This window comes from Thalia democratica, chromosome 9 (genome assembly GCF_965202585.1).
Source record: "Thalia democratica chromosome 9, ktThaDemo2.hap1.1, whole genome shotgun sequence".
NCBI lineage: Eukaryota > Metazoa > Chordata > Thaliacea > Salpida > Salpidae > Thalia > Thalia democratica.
Genome location: NC_139173.1, coordinates 9,038,913 through 9,057,669, shown reverse-complemented (window position 1 = coordinate 9,057,669; position 18,757 = coordinate 9,038,913). Strand labels below are relative to the sequence as shown.

Below are 18,757 nucleotides of genomic sequence, written 5' to 3'. Positions count from 1 at the left end.
ATAAACTCTTTAAATATTACGATTTTTATGTTTTATAAGCTGAAAGTTCAAAAAATCTAGTTTTTATCCTCAAAATTTATTACTTTTCTGTAGATTGAGGGTAAATTTTGTAATAAAATTGAAAAAAGGTGTAAACAACGTAATGGCCGCTGTTTTGGAATATTTCTGAAAAACAAACTAGTTTTAATTATGTTGACAATAAATACTGAAAATGAAATGAAACCTTACTAAACCTTACAAAATGCTTACTAAACTGAATACAACTATCTTCAAGAATCTGCACCAAATTTGTTTATAAAGTAAAAAATTTAATTTAGCTTTTGATTTAATAATGGTCCTTACTGTTTTAAATTCGTAACTTACGTCTATTAAAAGTACTTTTGATTTGGTATTAAATGTAAAAGAAAATATAGTTCAATATATCAAAAGTGTTTATTATTTTAATCATATAGTTTAATTTTATTATATGTAAACATTTTAAAAAATTATTAATTGGCTATAGTACATTGAAAATTTTCTGTTTTAAATAAAAGTAAAAGTACTTTTAATTTTAAATGTCAAAACTGTTGTAACTTACTAAAACTAGTTTTCGAATAGTGAATACTTAAAATTAAGTAACCACCTTTTGTTTTAAAGTGTTGTGTAAAAGAATTTCATCTATAACCAGCCTATTCATGTATACTAGCAAGTTTTGGTATAATTACAGTGGTGAGTATGTTCTGATAATATTATTAATATCTACAGTTTAGAGTTCAACACTATAGAATACTATTAAACAGTGCCATACTATAAGACAAACCATGTGTGTATTTTGAAAGTTGAGATATCAGCAAAATTTAATCTACTTTCTTTATACAAAAGCTTTAAGTTTATAAACAACATGTAATTTAATTATAGCAGTAATTAGCTTTTTTATTTAATTACTTACAAGTTTTTACACAAAGTTCAAACTGATATACAAACTCAAGTTACTTGTTTTGTCAGAAAGTATGGCACCCATGGTGAAATTTAAACATATCTGTTTAGTTACAACCACAATATATATTTTGGTACTACACTAATAGAGAGTTTGCCTCTGTAGTCTGTTGTCTAGGATGTTCTGTTGTGAAATCTATGCTGTTAAAATTAATTTTGATGTAAATCATCTTTTTTGTAAATGAAATGAGAAAATATATTATTTAAGTGGAACTTTTTTATGTATTTTTAAAGAAATTTAATTTCTTTGTTTGCAAAACAGTTGTGTATACTTTAGTTCAGTTGCTATACATGCACACACATGTTTGTATTAACAATAACTCAAACTATAATAGTATAAACTATGTTTTTAGTGCACTGTTATCACTTTTATAGAATTAAGCATTTATTTTATAGGTATATCTAACTTTTTTTTCTTACTTTTAAGTGTTTTGTTTGTAACTAGTTGTAAAAATAGTTATAAAGTAGAATATTATACTTAGCAGGGTTGCACCAAAATCAAGAATGTCAGTAAAAACGAAAAGCCAGGAAGGAATAGATGGTAGCTTTTGAAAAAACAAAGTAAGGAAATTATGCACTTTGCAATTTTTTTGTTATTTTCTAAAAAACTTAAAGAACAGCCAAAGAACTATTGTTTTAACTTGTAATTGAAACCTAACACAATTTCAAGTACTTTGTATTTTTGAATAGGTTATAAATAATAACTTGATTTAGAAAGTACAAACTTATTTTTCAGCTTGATCTGTGGCAACTCTTAGTTTTAAAGTTTTAAAGACTTAGTTTTAAAAAATGTTTTAAGAATGAATAGGAGTTTTATTGTGCTAACTATTCAATAAGAAAACCATATCAAAACACTGATAAGTGTGATGGAATATGCTTTAAAAGTATTTAATATTGTGGCCACTGGTTTTCACATATTCTGTATATGTACTGTATTTAAATTTATAAAACTTTTAAATGCAGCTTAAATTTGATTTAAGAATAGAATTGTTTATAACTTTGTTTTTTTTTTCATAATATGATCTATTCTAAAACTGGATCATGTCAAATTGCTGACTTGAAACAATTAAGTAAGTGGTCATGAGTTTTTAACAAATATAACTTGTAGCTGATTTTTTGGTATCCAAATAGTATGTTTTCTTAAAACTTTAGTAAATTTGTCATTTTGTATTTTTTAGTTTGAAATAGAAAACTCATACTAAGGTTTTATAATGAATGAAAACACAAGATGATAGACACAAAGTTGTTTATAAGTAATGTTTCAAATTTATAAGTTTTGAGCTAGCAGTTATAAATGTTATTTAAAGTGAAAAAAGGCATACTGTTCCCTTACAGATTTAAAATGATTAAGAAAAACTAATGATATTGAAACTTCCATATTAAATCCAAAATGCTTCTGGTTGCTTTTTATGTTTTATAAATAGAGATGTACTACTTATTAACCAATCTTTACTAGTTATACATACTATTTCAAATAAACAGAAACATACTGTTTCTTTACAGTTTTGAAGATTGTTAATAACTGTTTTGTTAAATCTATAGAAAATAACTGTTTACACTAAAATTAATTAGTAAATCCAAAATGTTTCTTTAGTGCTTGGTATTTTTTAAGATTAATAAGTGTATTGCTTTTTAAACCTAAGCAAGCAAAATATAAAAAGATTATTTATAAGTTTAATTAAAGTAAAGTGTACACCTCTGCGGTATTTTACAGAACATTTTAAATTTTATTAAAACTACATATGTATAACACATTAGGCTAAGGAATAATGCATTAATTTTTCATGTTGAGCAATGTAAATTTTAAAAAAGTTGTTGTATTGTTATAGTGTAATCAAACTTGGTAAAAAAGATGTAGTTTGTTAGTAATAGAAGCAATTATGTTTAAGTAAATAGTTTAAACCAAAACTTAATTATCAACTATGAACTAGATATTGTTAAAGAGTCTAGAATTACTTTTGATGTTTTTGTTAGTCTATTTTCAGTTCTAATTACAATTTTTAGTTTTATAATTATTTAGTTAAACTATTAATTTTGATTAATAGTTTATTAACAGTTTTTTAAGTTTTTAACTAATAATTTTGTTTATATTTGCTTTGAGAAATGAATTAGTTGAATTTTGAAAAAATTTCTCAAACAAATTTGTTAAATGTAAAAAGTGTTGTTAATGCAAAAAATAGTATTATAACTCATAGAAACGTCTTCATTTATAAAGTTACTAGTCTTTTTAAGCCAGCTTAAAAAAGCTGGTGTCATTTTTTTAATGAAATTTGAGAATGAATGAACGTCTATGTTTTTTTCCTTGTTTGTATTATAATTTTTTTACAATTCTATAATAAAGTTATTTTTAAGAGATTAAAGTTCAGTAATTTTAAAATTGAAGATATCAAAAAGTTTGTTAGCTATTTTTTAACAAATAAATTACCTTTTTTATCTTTGTGGTATTTGGTAGTAAAGTTATTTGAATTTAGTTAAAACTTGAATACGTATAATTGTTGAAATATTAAAATAATTCAAATTAGTTTGTATTACTTGTACTTTTTTATTTGTTATTTTTAATAAATTGTTTGTTTTCACTGCAACAGCTACAACTGTACTTTTTTTTTGGAATATTAATTATATATTATTCTTATAGGTTTTCAATTCTGGTGGTATACAACTGCGGTGTGATGTTGGACCTGTGAAAAGGAAAGAAGAAATTCAGTACCATCTCAAATTTTATATAACTTTCTTGAATTAAATAAATTGTGTTCTGATATAAATGATTTTATGTTCAAAATAAAATTGTAAGCTAAAAGGTCTAAAAGTTCAAAAGTTAACTTTTTTTTTGAGCCCCTAAATATTTGTTAACTGCGTAAGTTTGATTAGATCATTCAATAAAATGGTTTCAAAACATTTTAAGTTTTTACTCCAACAACCTTGTTTTTATACTTTTAATGAAAAAAGTTTATAATCTTGGACTGCCGTAGCTGACACCTGCCTCGACACGAATAGAAATGTGCTAATCTGTACCCACTAACCAGACATTTAGTATTATTACTTTTAATAATTTATGGCAACGTGGGAAGTTAAGAGCTACTAATTTTTGAAAATAATCTTTTGTTTAAAATATTTAAAATTAAGTACTTAAAACTCAATGCAAATTTTACAACGATTTTCAACTAAGTCTAAATTTTAATTGATATTTTTTTTCTAGAGTCTAGCTATTTGCACAAAAACTATTAAAAAATTCTAGTATAATGTTATTCAGGTATTGAAAATTAACTTTATAGTGTACGTTTGTAGTTTCTATCAAATCTGTTTCTACTAAACCTTTGAGAATAGTTGCGTTTACTTTTATGTTTATATAAAGTACCTTATTAGTCTTAATAAAGAGTATTATAGGATGTTTTTAAACATTGCTGAGATAAAGTCGAAGTACTCAATAACGTTTTTCAAAAATATTTTAGATTAAATAATACAGTTAAAAAAAGGGAACATTTAGTGTTACTCACAGAATTTATTTCTAACACAAAAGTGATTGTTGGAACTACTGTTTAGTGAGAACTAAGTTCAGCTTCTATTGTCAGCATTAAAGTTTATGTTAAGTAGTTAAAGCTTACGTTTCAAACGTTTGATATAATGGTACACAACTTCTTGTTTATGACAAGTTGAAAATTTAATTAGTATAAAGATTTATTATAAACCAAATACATAGTTTAGTGTAGAGTTTAATTCTACTTTAAAAGTTTTAATTGATACCCTTGTACACTACTTGTAAATTGTACAAATAATTGTCATGTAAAATACACAAGAACAATTTATAATTGAAATATATAAAAACTGCTTATAAGACAGATAAGTAAATTCCACTGTACATAGGACTCTACATTAGTAAAGTCCAGGTTACTGCAACCTTTCATAAGTAATGAGCCAAATTCACTAGAAAAAGTTGCTCGCGGAGTATAGAAAAGGTCTTACATCGGCTACAGTTATTTAAAATAGTTGTATTATCACTAACTGGAAAGGACAAGTACCAGTTGTCTTTTAAGAGCCTAAAGGTAAAAACAAACTTTTACGTGAAGTTAAGCTTAATATAAGTAAAAGTTTCGCCAAGATTCAAACTCTATTCGTCTGGGTTTGCAGTCAATCTAAAACTAACAAAAGACTTCTTGTAATGACTACTGGTTTAGGAGTTGTGAACTAAGAAGTATTTATTTATGAAGCTTATTAAAATTAAAGAGAAAATAACAGAAAAGGTTTTAATAATTTGTTCCTAAAAAATTTATGTTTAGTTAAATATAAACCTTTTTTTTTGAAGGTTAGCTTTTGACGAACGTGAAATAATTCTTATTGTTTATACTTATGTAAGCTTTAAAACATTTTTTTATGGTTAAAGTTTTAGTAAATTTAACATAGGAAATTATTCATACTTAGGCAGAAATCTATTTAAAGATCTCCTTTACTTGAAGAATAAACCAATAAAAGTTAATAGCTTTTCATAGCTTTTACTTATTGTTCAGCGAGCTATTACTAATTCCTACACAGGTTTTTTTAGTTTTAGAGTTAGTTGTTATTACAAATTAAAAAACATAGTGTTAAAACAAAATACATACTATAAAAAGAGCATAGAATTTTTATTCCTTAATAGGCTTCAATTTAGTTGGATTTTAAATACTTTTTTAATTTAAAACAAAATGCATATAAAATAAGTTGTAAAATGAATTTTAAGAGAATTTTTAAGAATAAAACAAAGTTCAACTTTAAAAACAGAAAAGGAGTAATATTTTGAATAATAAATGAATGATTATAACTTTTTTTTGACCTATTATTAAATAGATATGCCGAAATGATTTATAGTCCAAATGGAAACTAAATTAATTTGCCAGTATTTTTGTTTTTTTACTTAAAATAAATAGCTTCATATAAATACGAACCATGCTTTTTTACACAACAAGATAAAAAATTTAAAAAGGTTTTTTAAAACATATTTTGTTTCACTTGTTTGCGTTATTTAAAAGTTAGACTTTACAAAAATTAAATGTGTGAGGTTTAAAAACCTTAACTTCTAGAAAATTCTGTAAAGTTTAGGTACAATAGTTAAGCTGCCTTGAGTAAGCTTTTCTAACACAGCGCAAAATTAGATTTTTTTAAATAGTTTTTCAAATCTTATTTTTTGTTAACTTAACTTTTAAAAAAATAACCGCTAGGTGTCGCAAATCCATTACATTGCACCATTTTGGTTTTAGACAAAAACAATTAAAAAACTTTACGGGATTTTTCACCACACGGTGTCGCTGTTCTGGGTTAGCCTAAAACAATTTAAATAAGCTTAAGCAGCAAAAAAGTCCACTGAATTTGCCGCGGGTTATGAAACCCTAAATTCTCTCAAAATACTATGCCCAATAGTGTTGTCTCGAGTTATGAGGTCACCACACCACAAACCACAAACGTTCACTTACGCGCAGGCGAATATAAAAAGACTGTTCTCACTTGTTTAGATGATTAAATGAAGTTAGAATTAGAGTAAACTTAGTATAGATAAAGTTCCAGGTTATGTAGTTATATTTTTTGTTAGATTTATGTTTTAGAAGTGTATGAATGTTAAGTCAAGTGAACAGTAATTTTGTTTAAGTTGTTATATTGCACAAACTTAGTATTATAAAGTTTTTTTTTTAATTTTCTCTTTTTTTCCTTCCTACATTTTTTAAATTAAAAAGTAAATATAGATTTAAATAAATTTATTGAATAGTAATACTATTTTAGTTGCCACATTTTATATATATTTTTTTTTAATGTTGATTTTAAAATTTAATAATTTTTTATACCCTTCCCCTTTTTCAATAAACTAAAAAGAGAAATATTTGAAAAAAACTAGAACAATACTTTAGTTGAGTTTTTATTCTTAATATTTTTAAATTTAGAAATGGATATTATTTTGCAATTTTTAAAGTGACCACTGGTTTTTTGAAATTTGTTTCAAAGTTTTAAAAACTTCTTCCAGGTTTAATGAAAAAACTTGTTTTTGGTATATTTTTAGTTAAAAGTTATGTTTAAAGTAAAAACATCATTTTGCAATTATCAGGGTGACCACTGGCTTTTGGCAAATTATCTCCAGGTTTTTAAAACTTCTTTGAGGCTTTATAAAAATATTTATTTTTGGGTCTATTTTTAGTTAAAAGTTATGTTTAAAGTAAAAACATCATTTTGCAATTATCAGAGTGACCACTGGCTTTTGGCAAATTATCTCCAGGTTTTTAAAACTTCTTTGAGGTTTTATGAAAATATTTATTTTTGGGTCTATTTTTAGTTAAAAGTTATGTTTAAAGTAAAAACATCATTTTGCAATTATCAGGGTGACCACTGGCTTTTGGCAAATTATCTCCAGGTTTTTAAAACTTCTTTGAGGCTTTATGAAAATATTTATTTTTGGGTCTATTTTTAGTTAAAAGTTATGTTTAAAGAAAAATATCATTTTGCAATTATCAGGGTGACCACTGGCTTTTGGCAAATTATCTCCAGGTTTTTAAAACTTCTTTGAGGCTTTATGAAAATATTTATTTTTTGGTCTAATTTTATTCAAAAGTTATGTTTAAAGTAAAAATATCATTTTGCAATTATCAGGGTGACCACTGGCTTTTGGCAAATTATCTCCAGGTTTTTAAAACTTCTTTGAGGTTTTATGAAAATATTTATTTTTGGGTCTATTTTTAGTTAAAAGTTATGTTTAAAGTAAAAACATCATTTTGCAATTATCAGGGTGACCACTGGCTTTTGGCAAATTATCTCCAGGTTTTTAAAACTTCTTTGAGGCTTTATGAAAATATTTATTTTTGGGTCTATTTTTAGTTAAAAGTTATGTTTAAAGGAAAAATATCATTTTGCAATTATCAGGGTGACCACTGGCTTTTGGCAAATTATCTCCAGGTTTTTAAAACTTCTTTGAGGCTTTATGAAAATATTTATTTTTTGGTCTAATTTTATTCAAAAGTTATGTTTAAAGTAAAAATATCATTTTGCAATTATCAGGGTGACCACTGGCTTTTGGCAAATTATCTCCAGGTTTTTAAAACTTCTTCCAGGTTTAATGAAAAAAATAGTTTTTGGTCTATTTTTAGTTAACGTTTATGTTTAAAGTAGAAGATTAATTAAAAAAGTATAACAACATTGGAAAAATACTGTAAAGCTACTTTAAATCATGTCTTTAATAAAAAATATTGATGATGACGAACAATTTCTATCCATGTGATAAACTTTTTTGTATTATCCAAATTTCACTAGTTACTATGTAAAAATTGTTTATAATCCAGGTTTTTTTTTTTCAGTGATTTATGTTCAAATTCTAGATTTTTCTTTCAAAATTTCTCAAACTCAACTTTATTCAAGCTAAATTTAATTTTAGGAATCCAGGATAGTGGCCAACTTTAGTCTATAAATTGGGCAGAATTTTAAATAGTCAAATTTATGTTAAATTGTTGAAAATATTAATTTCATTGTGAACATTAAATATACTTTTTACTATTAAAAATAAAATTTCAGAAAAAAATGCAAAAATTTATAAGTATTTGTATTTTATTTGTTGATTATTTAACAATGTAATAGTTTAAGTATTTAAGTATAGTGCATAACTTTTTAGCATATGCAATGTAGCCTAATTTAGCAATGATAGACTTATTATGTTACACTATGCATATATAGGATTTAAATTTGCAAAGTGTACCTTAGTCTCCAAATATAATATTACATAGATAATTATTTAATGAAAAATACCAACATCTTAAAAAACTATATCTTAACAGACGTAACTATCTAATTAAAGAAAATTTTACAATGGAGTTTTCTCGTTTACCTACCACCGTTACACCTACAAACTACGATGTCACATTGAAACCTTCATTCGAAACTTTTACTTTTGAAGGACACCAATCAGTTGACTTAAATGTAAGTTTTAGTAAAACTTTTATGCTGACAGTAGTTATACTCATTAACCACCAAGTTTAATTTGTAAATGAAAAAACATGTTTTTGTATTTTGCTTTATTTGTTGTTTTAGAATTTAAAATTATGGTTAAGAATTTTATAATTTTAATTAAGTAATAAACACCTAAACATACTTTTAGCTATTAACATATAACTATTAATAATAAAACCACGCAACATTATAGACCATACCGATAAAAAGTATAATTAAAAACGGATTAAAGACTAAAATTTTTTTTAAACAGGTCGATGAAGCCACTAATGAAATCAAAATGAACAGCAAAGAATTAGAAATCAAAGAGTGCAGCCTTCAACATTCAGGAGCTACTTTCGTTCCAACTCAGGTGAATCTCAACAAAGATGATGAGACTTGCACCCTTGTTTTCGAAGATGTTATTCCTGTCGGTCCTGCAGTCCTCAGCATGAGTTTCAAAGGAATTCACAACGATGAAATGGCCGGGTTCTACCGCACCAAAGTCACAAACAAGGACGGTGTTGAATATTACAACCTGATCACTCAGTTCGAGGCAACCGACGCCAGACGATGCCTTCCTTGCTGGGACGAGCCTGCATTAAAAGCAACTTTTGATTGTACATTAATTGTACCAAAAGACCTCGTCGCCTTGTCAAACATGAATGTCATCAGCGAAGAAGTTCTTGAAGATCAAGTAACAAAGAAGGTCGTCTTCGCAAAGTCAAAGAAGATGTCAACTTACCTGCTGGCTTTTGTAGTAGGAGCATTCGACTACGTTCAAGGCAAGACTAATGACGGCGTCGAAGTCAAAGTTTACACTCCACCAGGAAAATCAAATCAAGGAAATTACCCTTTGGAAGTCACTATCAAATCAGTGGAGTACTTTACAGAGTTCTTTTCCTGCCCATACCCAATGAACAAACTCGATTTGATTGCTATCACCGACTTTGCTTGCAGCGCCATGGAAAACTGGGGACTGATCACTTACAGAGAGTCAGCTCTTCTCGTAGACGAAAAAGAATCTTCCGTAGCGCAGAAATGTTGGGTAACAATCGTTGTTTGCCATGAAGTGTCTCACCAGTGGTTTGGCAACCTGGTCACCATGGAATGGTGGACTCACTTGTGGCTCAACGAAGGGTTTGCAACTTTTATGATGTACGATGCAGGACACATTTGTGACCATGACTTAAAAGTTTGGGAGCAGTACGTTAATGATGTCACAATAAAGGCATTAGATGCTGACAGCCTAGAAAACAGTCACGCTATTGAAATTCCAGTCAATCATCCAGGTGAAATTGGGGAAATCTTCGATGCCATTTCTTACCAAAAAGGAAGTAATATCATAGGAATGATTCACTCTTGGATCGGATCAGATAAGTTCAAAGAAGGCATGAAGGCGTATTTTGAAAAGCACGCATACTCCAACACACAAACAGAAGATTTGTGGAAATGTTTTGAAGATGCTAGCGGCAAGCCAGTTGAGCAGGTTATGTCAACTTGGACCAAACAAATGGGATACCCTGTTATTGATGTGTCTATTGCCAGCCAAAACGACAACTCTGTAACACTTAATTTATCCCAGAAAAAGTTTTGTATTTCTTCATCTGGTGAAAGTGATAGTTTGTGGCAAGTGCCAATCACAATATCCACATCAACCTCTGATGAACATCAATCTTTTATCTTTTCATCAAAGTCAGGTCAGATCACAGTAGAAGGTGTCGGTGCAAACGACTGGTTTAAAATCAACCCAAGGTTTATCGGCTTCTACAGAGTGAACTACAGCCAAGATATTTTGTCCAAACTAATTACTGTAGTAGAAAACGGACAACTTGACTGTTTTGATCGTCTCAACATAGTCAGTGACGTCCATGCAATGGCTACAACTGGTCAAACTTCGTTTGCCACATATCTTGAGTTGCTAAAAGTTTTCAAGGGCGAAAAGGAATATCCAGTGTGGAAAGAGATAATCAAAAGCCTTAGCGCAATGACTAAGCTTATGTGGAATGACGATGAAGCTTCAAAAAAGTTTTCCCAATTCAAAAAAGATCTCTTCAGTAGCGTCATGGCCCATGTTGGAATGGAAGCTAAACAAGATGAATCTCATTTGGATGCCAGCTTGAGAGCGCTTCTCATCAAAGCTTCAAACGACGACCAAGTCAACCAAAAGTGCACAGAAATCATGAACAATTTCTTTAAGAACTCAACACCAATCAGTCCCGAAATTCGTGCTTCCGTCTACGAAGTTTACACGTCAAAAGGAGGTCTTGAGGCTTTCAACAAAATGGTAGAGCTCCACAAGAAAGTTGATTCCATGGAAGAGAAGAGTGAAATCGAAGCAGCTCTCGGGTGCGTACAGGGTTTGGAATGTCTCAAACTTGTTCAAAAATACATGATGTCAAGCCACGTTCGTGACAACGAAAAATACAAGATCTTGTATGGCATGGCAACAGGATCCAAGCTTGGTAGAGATGAGTCTTGGAAGTTTGTCAAGGAACATTGGGATGTCTTTTACAACAAGTTCAAGGGAAGTCCTCACTTAGGCAAGATCGTTGAAGCTTCTACTCCTAACTTTGCCACCGAAGAAATGCTAAAAGAAGTGAAAGAATTTTTGACTGACAAAGTTAGAAAGACTTGTGAGAGAAAATTCAAGCAATGTGTAGAGCAGATCGGGCTCAAAATTCAGTTGTGGAAGCAAAATGGCCAATCCTTGAAGGATTATTTCAACTAAAATTTAATTATTAGCTTTTATAGGACTTTTTCAATGCATTATTCTATCCTACATATGTCGTTTACAATAAATATATAGAGAAATGAAATTATTTGTTGCTGTGTTTTAAACTTTTAGGTATCAAATTTTTAAAATATTTATTTTTCAATTGTTAGTTTATGAGTTTTAACATATTATAAATAAGCTGTTTATGTAAACCCTCAACAAAGGGACGAAATCAAAAAGTTCAGGGCCACAAACATTGTAATGACTGACAAAATCCATATCTTAATCAATGTTTTTACACTAGACTCGTGGGTAAATATTAAAATCTTACATAAACTTCGTATAATAACCAAACTAAAAGCTCCAACATACATTAAAATAGTTTGATATGTAAGATGTAAGTTTTTCAGCATGAAGTTTTGTTAAAAATATTTTTTGTTTAATTAGAAAAGAAAACAAAAACTAAAACTACTTATAATTATTAAAAATACTATCATGGACCAGCGATTTTTAACCTGAGGTAAACTTACTCCTGGGGTTAATTCACTTATGTTAGGGGGTAAATTTTCTTTATTACAATTATGTAACTTAGTGATTATACCAATTTATAAGTTAGCATTTAACTGTAAATGTTTTGAAGTCGAACAAACTCTCTAAATATTACGATTTCTTATATTTTCGAAGCTGAAAGTTCAAAAAATCTAGTTTTTATCTTAAAATTTAACACTATTTTGTAGATTGAGGGTAAATTATGTAATAAAATTTAAAAAAAGTGTAAACAACGTAAAAACTGTTGTTTTGGAATATTTCTGAAAAACAAACTAGTTTTAAATATGTTGACATTTGACAACAAATACTTAAAATGAAATGAAACCTTACTAAACCTTACAAAATGCTTACCAAATTGAATACTTTTTTCAAGAATCTGCACTAAAAATGTTTATAAAGTAAAAAACTTAATTTAGCTTTTGATTAATTGGTTGTCCTTACTGTTTTGAAATTGTAACTTACGTCTTTTACAGGTACTTTTGATTTGGTATTAAATGTAAAAGAAAATATAGTTCAACATTTCAAAAGTGTTTATTATTTTAATCATATAGTTTATTTTTATTAAATGTAAACGTTTCAAAAATTTATTAATTGGCTATAGTGCATTGAAATTTTTCTGTTTTAAAAAAAGAAAAAGTATTTTTTAATTTAAATGTCAATATTGTTGTAACTTACTAAAACTAGTTTTCGAACAATGAATACTTAAAACTAAATAACCACCTTATGTTTTGAAAGTTTTGTGTAAAATAATTTCCTCTAAAACCAACCCAACATGTATACTTGCAAGTTTTGGTATAATTACAGTGGTGAGTATGTTCTGATGATAGTATTATTAACTACAGTTTAGAGTTCAACACTATAGAATACTATTAAACAGTGCCATACTATAAGACAAACCATGTGTGTATTTTTAAGTTTGAGATATCAGCAAAATTAAATCTACCTTCTTTAAACAAAAGTTAAGACTTTCAGTTCATAATCAACATATAATTTAGTTGTAGCAGTGATTAGCTTTTTTCTTTAATTATTTACAAGTTTTTATACAAAGTTTAAACTGATATACAAACTCAAGTTACTTGTTTTGTCAGAAAGTATGGCACCAATGCTGGAATTTCAACAAATCTTTTTGGTTACAACCACAATATTTATCAAAGTACAACACATTTTTAGAGAGATTGCGTCTCTAATCTATTGTCTAGGATGTTCTCAGGGTTGCCACTTCACCTGGAAAAACCTGGAATTTTGAACAAAAATCACTATAAAAACCTGAAATTTTAACAATTTTCACATGTTCAGTAGTGAATCAAAAAATCTATCATATAAATAAAAACTTTTGGACATCATCAAAATTATTTTATCAAAAAACATGTTTAAAGTAGCTTTCCAGTATCTTTTCAATGTTTTTATACTATTTAACACAGTTTGTTACGTTAAAGTTAACTTTAAACTAAAAATAGACCCAATAATGTGTACTTTTAAAAACCTGGAAAAATGTTTAAAAAATTAAGTGGCAACCCTGTGTTCTATTGTAGCCAAGTACTTTGATATTTTATTACCTGTTTTGTTTTAAGATTTTACTTTTATTGACTTTGAAAAGTGTATTCTAATTATTTGAATATTTTCAAAAGATTTGAAAAAGCCCAGGATGACCTAGGACTGTTTAACGTCACTCAGGGTAGCATTTTGTTTAAAAGAGTGGAAACCCTATTTTATACTGTGAAAATTAATTTCAGTGTATCTTTTTTTGTATTTGAAATGAGTAAAATATATTATTTAACTGGAACATTTTTATGTTTTTTAAGAAATTCAAAACAGTTGTGTACACTTTACTTAAATTGCCAGATATGCACACACATGTTTATGATAAAAGCTCAAAATATAATAGTGTAAACTATGTTTTTAGTGTACTGTTATCACTTTTATAAGAATCAAGCAATTTTTTATAGGTATAATTAACACTTTTTTGTTATTTTAGAGTGTTTTTTTGTAATGTAAAGTATTATAAAATAGAGTATTATACTTCGCAGGGTTGCAACAAAGTCAAGAAAGTCAGTAAAAACGAAAAAGCTAGGAGTAGATGGTGGTTTTCGAAAAAAAAGTAAGAAAGTTTGATATAAACATGTTCTTAATAAGAAAGTTTATCATCACATAAAAATAAATTATTCAATGTTTTTGTTATTTTCTAAAAATCTAAAGAACTGCAAAAGAACTATTGTTCTAACTTTTATAAAAAAAGTTTGAAGACTAACACAATTTCAAGTATTTGGTTTTTGAATAGGTTTTAAATAAGAATTTGATTTAGAAAATACAGAATACATTTTTCAGCTTGATCTGTGGCAACTCTGACTTGGCTTTAAAAAATGTTTTAAGAATGAATAGTTTTTATTTTTGAAATAAAAACTCTTGCTTAGGTTTTATAGTGAACACAAGATGATAGACACAAAATTGTTTATGAGTATTGTTTCAAGCTTATAACTATATAAGTTTGCAGCTAGCACTTATAATTTTATTTAAAATGAAGAAAAACATACTGTTCCCTTACAGATTTTAAAATTGTTAAGAAATAAAACCTAATTATATTAAAACTTCCATTTTAAATCCAAAATGCATCTTGTTGCTTTTTATAAATAGAGATGTACTATTTTTTAACTAATCTTTACTAGTTATACATACTATTTCAAATAAACAGAAACATACTGTTACTTTACAGATTTGAAATTGTTAATAACTATTTTGTTAAATCTATTGAAAAAAACTTAAAAACACTAATATTTAATTAGTAAATCCAAAGTGTTTATTTAGTGCTTAGTATTTTTAAGGTTAAAAAGTGTATTGCTTTTTAAATCAACTGTTTATTTTAAACCTCAGCTAGCAAAATATAAAAATAGTATTTATAAGTTTATTTAAAGTAAAGTAAAATTTATACCTTTGTGGTATTTTACAGAACATTTTAACTTTATTAAAACTACATATGAATAACACATTAGGCCAACATTAGTGCATTTTAATTTCTCATGTTGAGCAAAGTAAATTTTGTAAAAATTGTTTTAGTGTTATAGTGTAATTAAACTTGGTAAAAAAGAGGTAGCTTGTTAGTAATAGAAGCAATTATGATTAAATTATGTTTTTATCAGTCTATTTTTATTGTAATTACAATTTTTAGTTAAGTTTTATTTAATTAAACTATTAATTTTCGATTAGTAGTTTATTGACTGTTTTTTAAGTTTTTAATAAATACAGGGTTGCCACACACTCAGGGAATTTTCAAACTGTAGAAAATCTCAGGGAAACTCAGGGAATTTTGGCATTTTTCTTTTAACTCAGGGAAACTCAGGGAAGTTTTGATTTTTTCTCTAAATTTCAGGGAAGTTTTTGAAAATCTCAGGGAAATTTTTTTCTAGATCTAGAATGAGGTTTAGTTAATCCAGTTTCAATATTTTGTTCAAAAGTAGTAATTTTTATTATTTAAGTGGTTATTTAGATTTTTTTTAGCTTTGCGGCTAGCTCTTCAATATTCTTAGTATTAACATTGTAGTTTTTTAAAGTTTTAAATTTATATTTACTTAAGTAAAATCAAACAGTTTAGAGAAATGAAAGTTGTTGTTAACTATTCATTGAAAAGTTCTAATAAACTTTTTATTTTTAGTTACTTATATTTTTTTAGCTATTTCTTTAAACTTTCTTTTTGCAGGTTTTTTTACAATAATGTTATTTTAAGTTTTATTTACTGCATTCAGAACAGTTGCTAGGAAAGAAATACAAGTCATAATGAAGTTATTATGTATGCATTTAAGTGAGTTCTTCATGTGAAATTATTATTATAGTATAATTAAATTTTGTCAATTAAAATGTCAAACAAATTAAACTTTATTCTTTTATGTAGAAAGTTAACTAACAAGTTTACAAAAAGTTGTGCAAAAATTTAGTTTTTAATTTTTAATTGGTTTAAGCCTTTTAAGATTGAGTTTTTGAAAACAGTTTTTTTCATAAATTTAATGCAGAAGCATACACATACAACCTTCCTTTTATTATTAAAGAAGTAAAATGAGAATGAGGTATTAATAATTTGTGTTAGAAGAGAAATTTTTTTTTTAAGATTTGAAAAATACTCAGGGAAGTTTAAGGTTACTCAGGGAAATTTTTGGTCACTCAGGGAAGATTTTTTGGCACAAAGAGTGGCAACCCTGTAAATAGTTTTTTTCATATTTATTTAGCTTTGAGAAATAAATTAGTTGAATTTCGAAAAAAAAACTGCTCAAACAAATTTGTTAAATGTAAAAAGTGTTGTTATTGCAATAAAATAGTATTATAACTCATACAAACGTCTTTATTTGCATTCAGTTTATTTATAAAGTGACTAGTAAATCATTTGTTGTCATTTGTTTAATGAATTTTGAGTTTTTATCTAAAATTATAAACGTCTATGTTTTTTGCTTTGTTTGTATTATAATTTATGTTACAAATCTATCATAAAGTTATTTTAAAGAGATTAAAATTCAGTAACATTAAAATTTAGGCTATCAAAAAGTTTGAAGCTGTGTTAGCTATTTTTTAACAAAAAAATTACCACTTGTACCTTTGTGGTAAGCAAAGTTATTTGAATTTAGTTAAAACTTTAATACGTATAATTGTTAAAATATTCAAATAATTCAAATTAGTTTGTTTTACCTAAGCTTGTACTTTTTTATTTGTTATTTTATATGAGTTGTTTGTTTTGACTGCAACAGCTGTATGTAACAGCTACAACTGTACTTTTTTTATGGAGCATTAATTATATATTATTCTTATAGGTTTTCAATTCTGGTGGTATACAACTGCGGTCTGATGTTGTGAAAAGGAAAGAAGAAATTCAGTACCATCTCAAATTTTATATAACTTTCTCGCACCAAATAAATTGTGTTGTGATATAAATTGTTTTATATTCAAAATAAAATTGTAAGCCCCTGGTCTAAAAGTTCAAAAGGCAACTTTTTTTGAGCCTCTAAATATTTGATAAGTGCGGAAGTTTGATTATATCCTTTAATAAAATGGTTTTAAAAAGTTGAAAAATTTATTTTTTTACTCCAACAACCTTGTTTTATACTTAAAATGAAGAAAGTTTATTATCTCCGTACTGCCTGCCTCGACACAGTCAGTAATGTGCTAATCTGTATCCACTTGCCAAACATTTAGTATTATTATATTTAATAATTTATGGCAACGTGGGAAGTTAAGAGCTATTGGTTTTTGAAAGGAATCCATCATTTAAATTATTCAAAATTGATTTTAATTAGGTACTTAATACTCAATTCAAATTTTACAATGATTTTTAATTAAGTTAAAATTTTAATTGATATACTTTCTAGCTGTTTGCACAAAAACCAGTAAAAAAATCTAGTATAATGTTATTTAGGTTTTGAAAATTAACTTCATTGTACACGTTTTTAGTTTCTATCAAATCTTTTTGTACTCAGTTACTAAACCTTTGAGAATAGTTGCGTTTACTTATATGTTTATATAAAGTACCTTACTAGCTTTAATAAAGAAGATTAAAGGATGTTTTTAAAAATTGCTGAGATAAAGTCTTGAATAACATTTTTCAAAAATATTTTAGGCTAAATAATACAGTTGAAAAAAAGGAACATTTAGTGTTACTCACACAATTTATTTCTAGTACAAACGTGATTGTTGAAACTACTATTTAGTGAGAACTAAGTTCAGCTTCTATTTTCAGTATTAAAGTTTATGTTAACTAGACAAAGCTTACGTTTCAAACGTTCGATATAATGGTACACAGTTTCTTGCTTATGACAAGCTTGATTGATAAAGTTTAATGTAGAGCCTATTCTACTTTGAAAGTGTTGAGTTTTAATTTTTATCTTTTTATAAACTATTTATAACTTGTACAAATTATTGTCATGTTAAATACAAAACCCAAGGATAGAACATTTTATAACAATTCACTGTACATAGGACTCTACATAAGTAAAGTAACAGGTTACGGCAGCCTTTCATAAGTAACGGGCCAAATTCGCTAGAAAAAGTTGCTCGCGGAATATAGAAAAGGTCTTACAAGGGCTACAGTTGTTTAAAATAGTTGTATTATCATTATTTTAACTGTACAGGACAAGTACCAGTTGTATTTTAAGAGCCTAAAGGTAAAAACAAACATATACGTGAAGTTAAACTTAATATAAGGAAAAGTTTTGCCAAGATTCAAACTCACTTCGTTTGGGTTTGCAGTCAATCTAAAACTAACAAAAGACTTCTTGTAATGACTACTGTTTTAGAAAGTGTGTACTTATTTATGAAGCTTATTAATACTAGAGAGAAAATAACCAAAAAGGTTTTAATAACTTATTCATAAAAAGTTTATGCTTAGTTGAATATAAACCTTTGTTTTTGAAGGTTAGCTTTTAATGAACGTGAAATAACTGTAATTTTTTAAACTTGTGTAAGCTTTTAAACATTTTTTTTATGGTTAAAGTTTTAGTAAATTTAACATAAGAAATTATTCATACTCAGACAGAATTTCTATTTAAAGATCTCATTTCCTTGAAGAATAAAGCATTAAAAGTTAACAGCTTTTCATAGTTTTTACTTATTCCT

The 18,757-nt window shown here is 27.0% G+C and overlaps 1 protein-coding gene across 1 annotated transcript; it reads left to right on the top strand.

Annotated features, from left to right (window-relative positions):
• Positions 1-8,784: 8,784 nt before the first annotated feature.
• LOC145844763 (puromycin-sensitive aminopeptidase-like) lies at positions 8,785-11,635 on the top strand. The gene is made up of 2 exons (XM_082952183.1): positions 8,785-8,895; positions 9,179-11,635. The coding sequence occupies exons 1-2, from the start codon at positions 8,785-8,787 to the stop codon at positions 11,633-11,635; spliced, it is 2,568 nt and encodes an 855-aa protein (XP_082808309.1).
• The last annotated feature ends 7,122 nt before the right edge of the window (positions 11,636-18,757 follow it).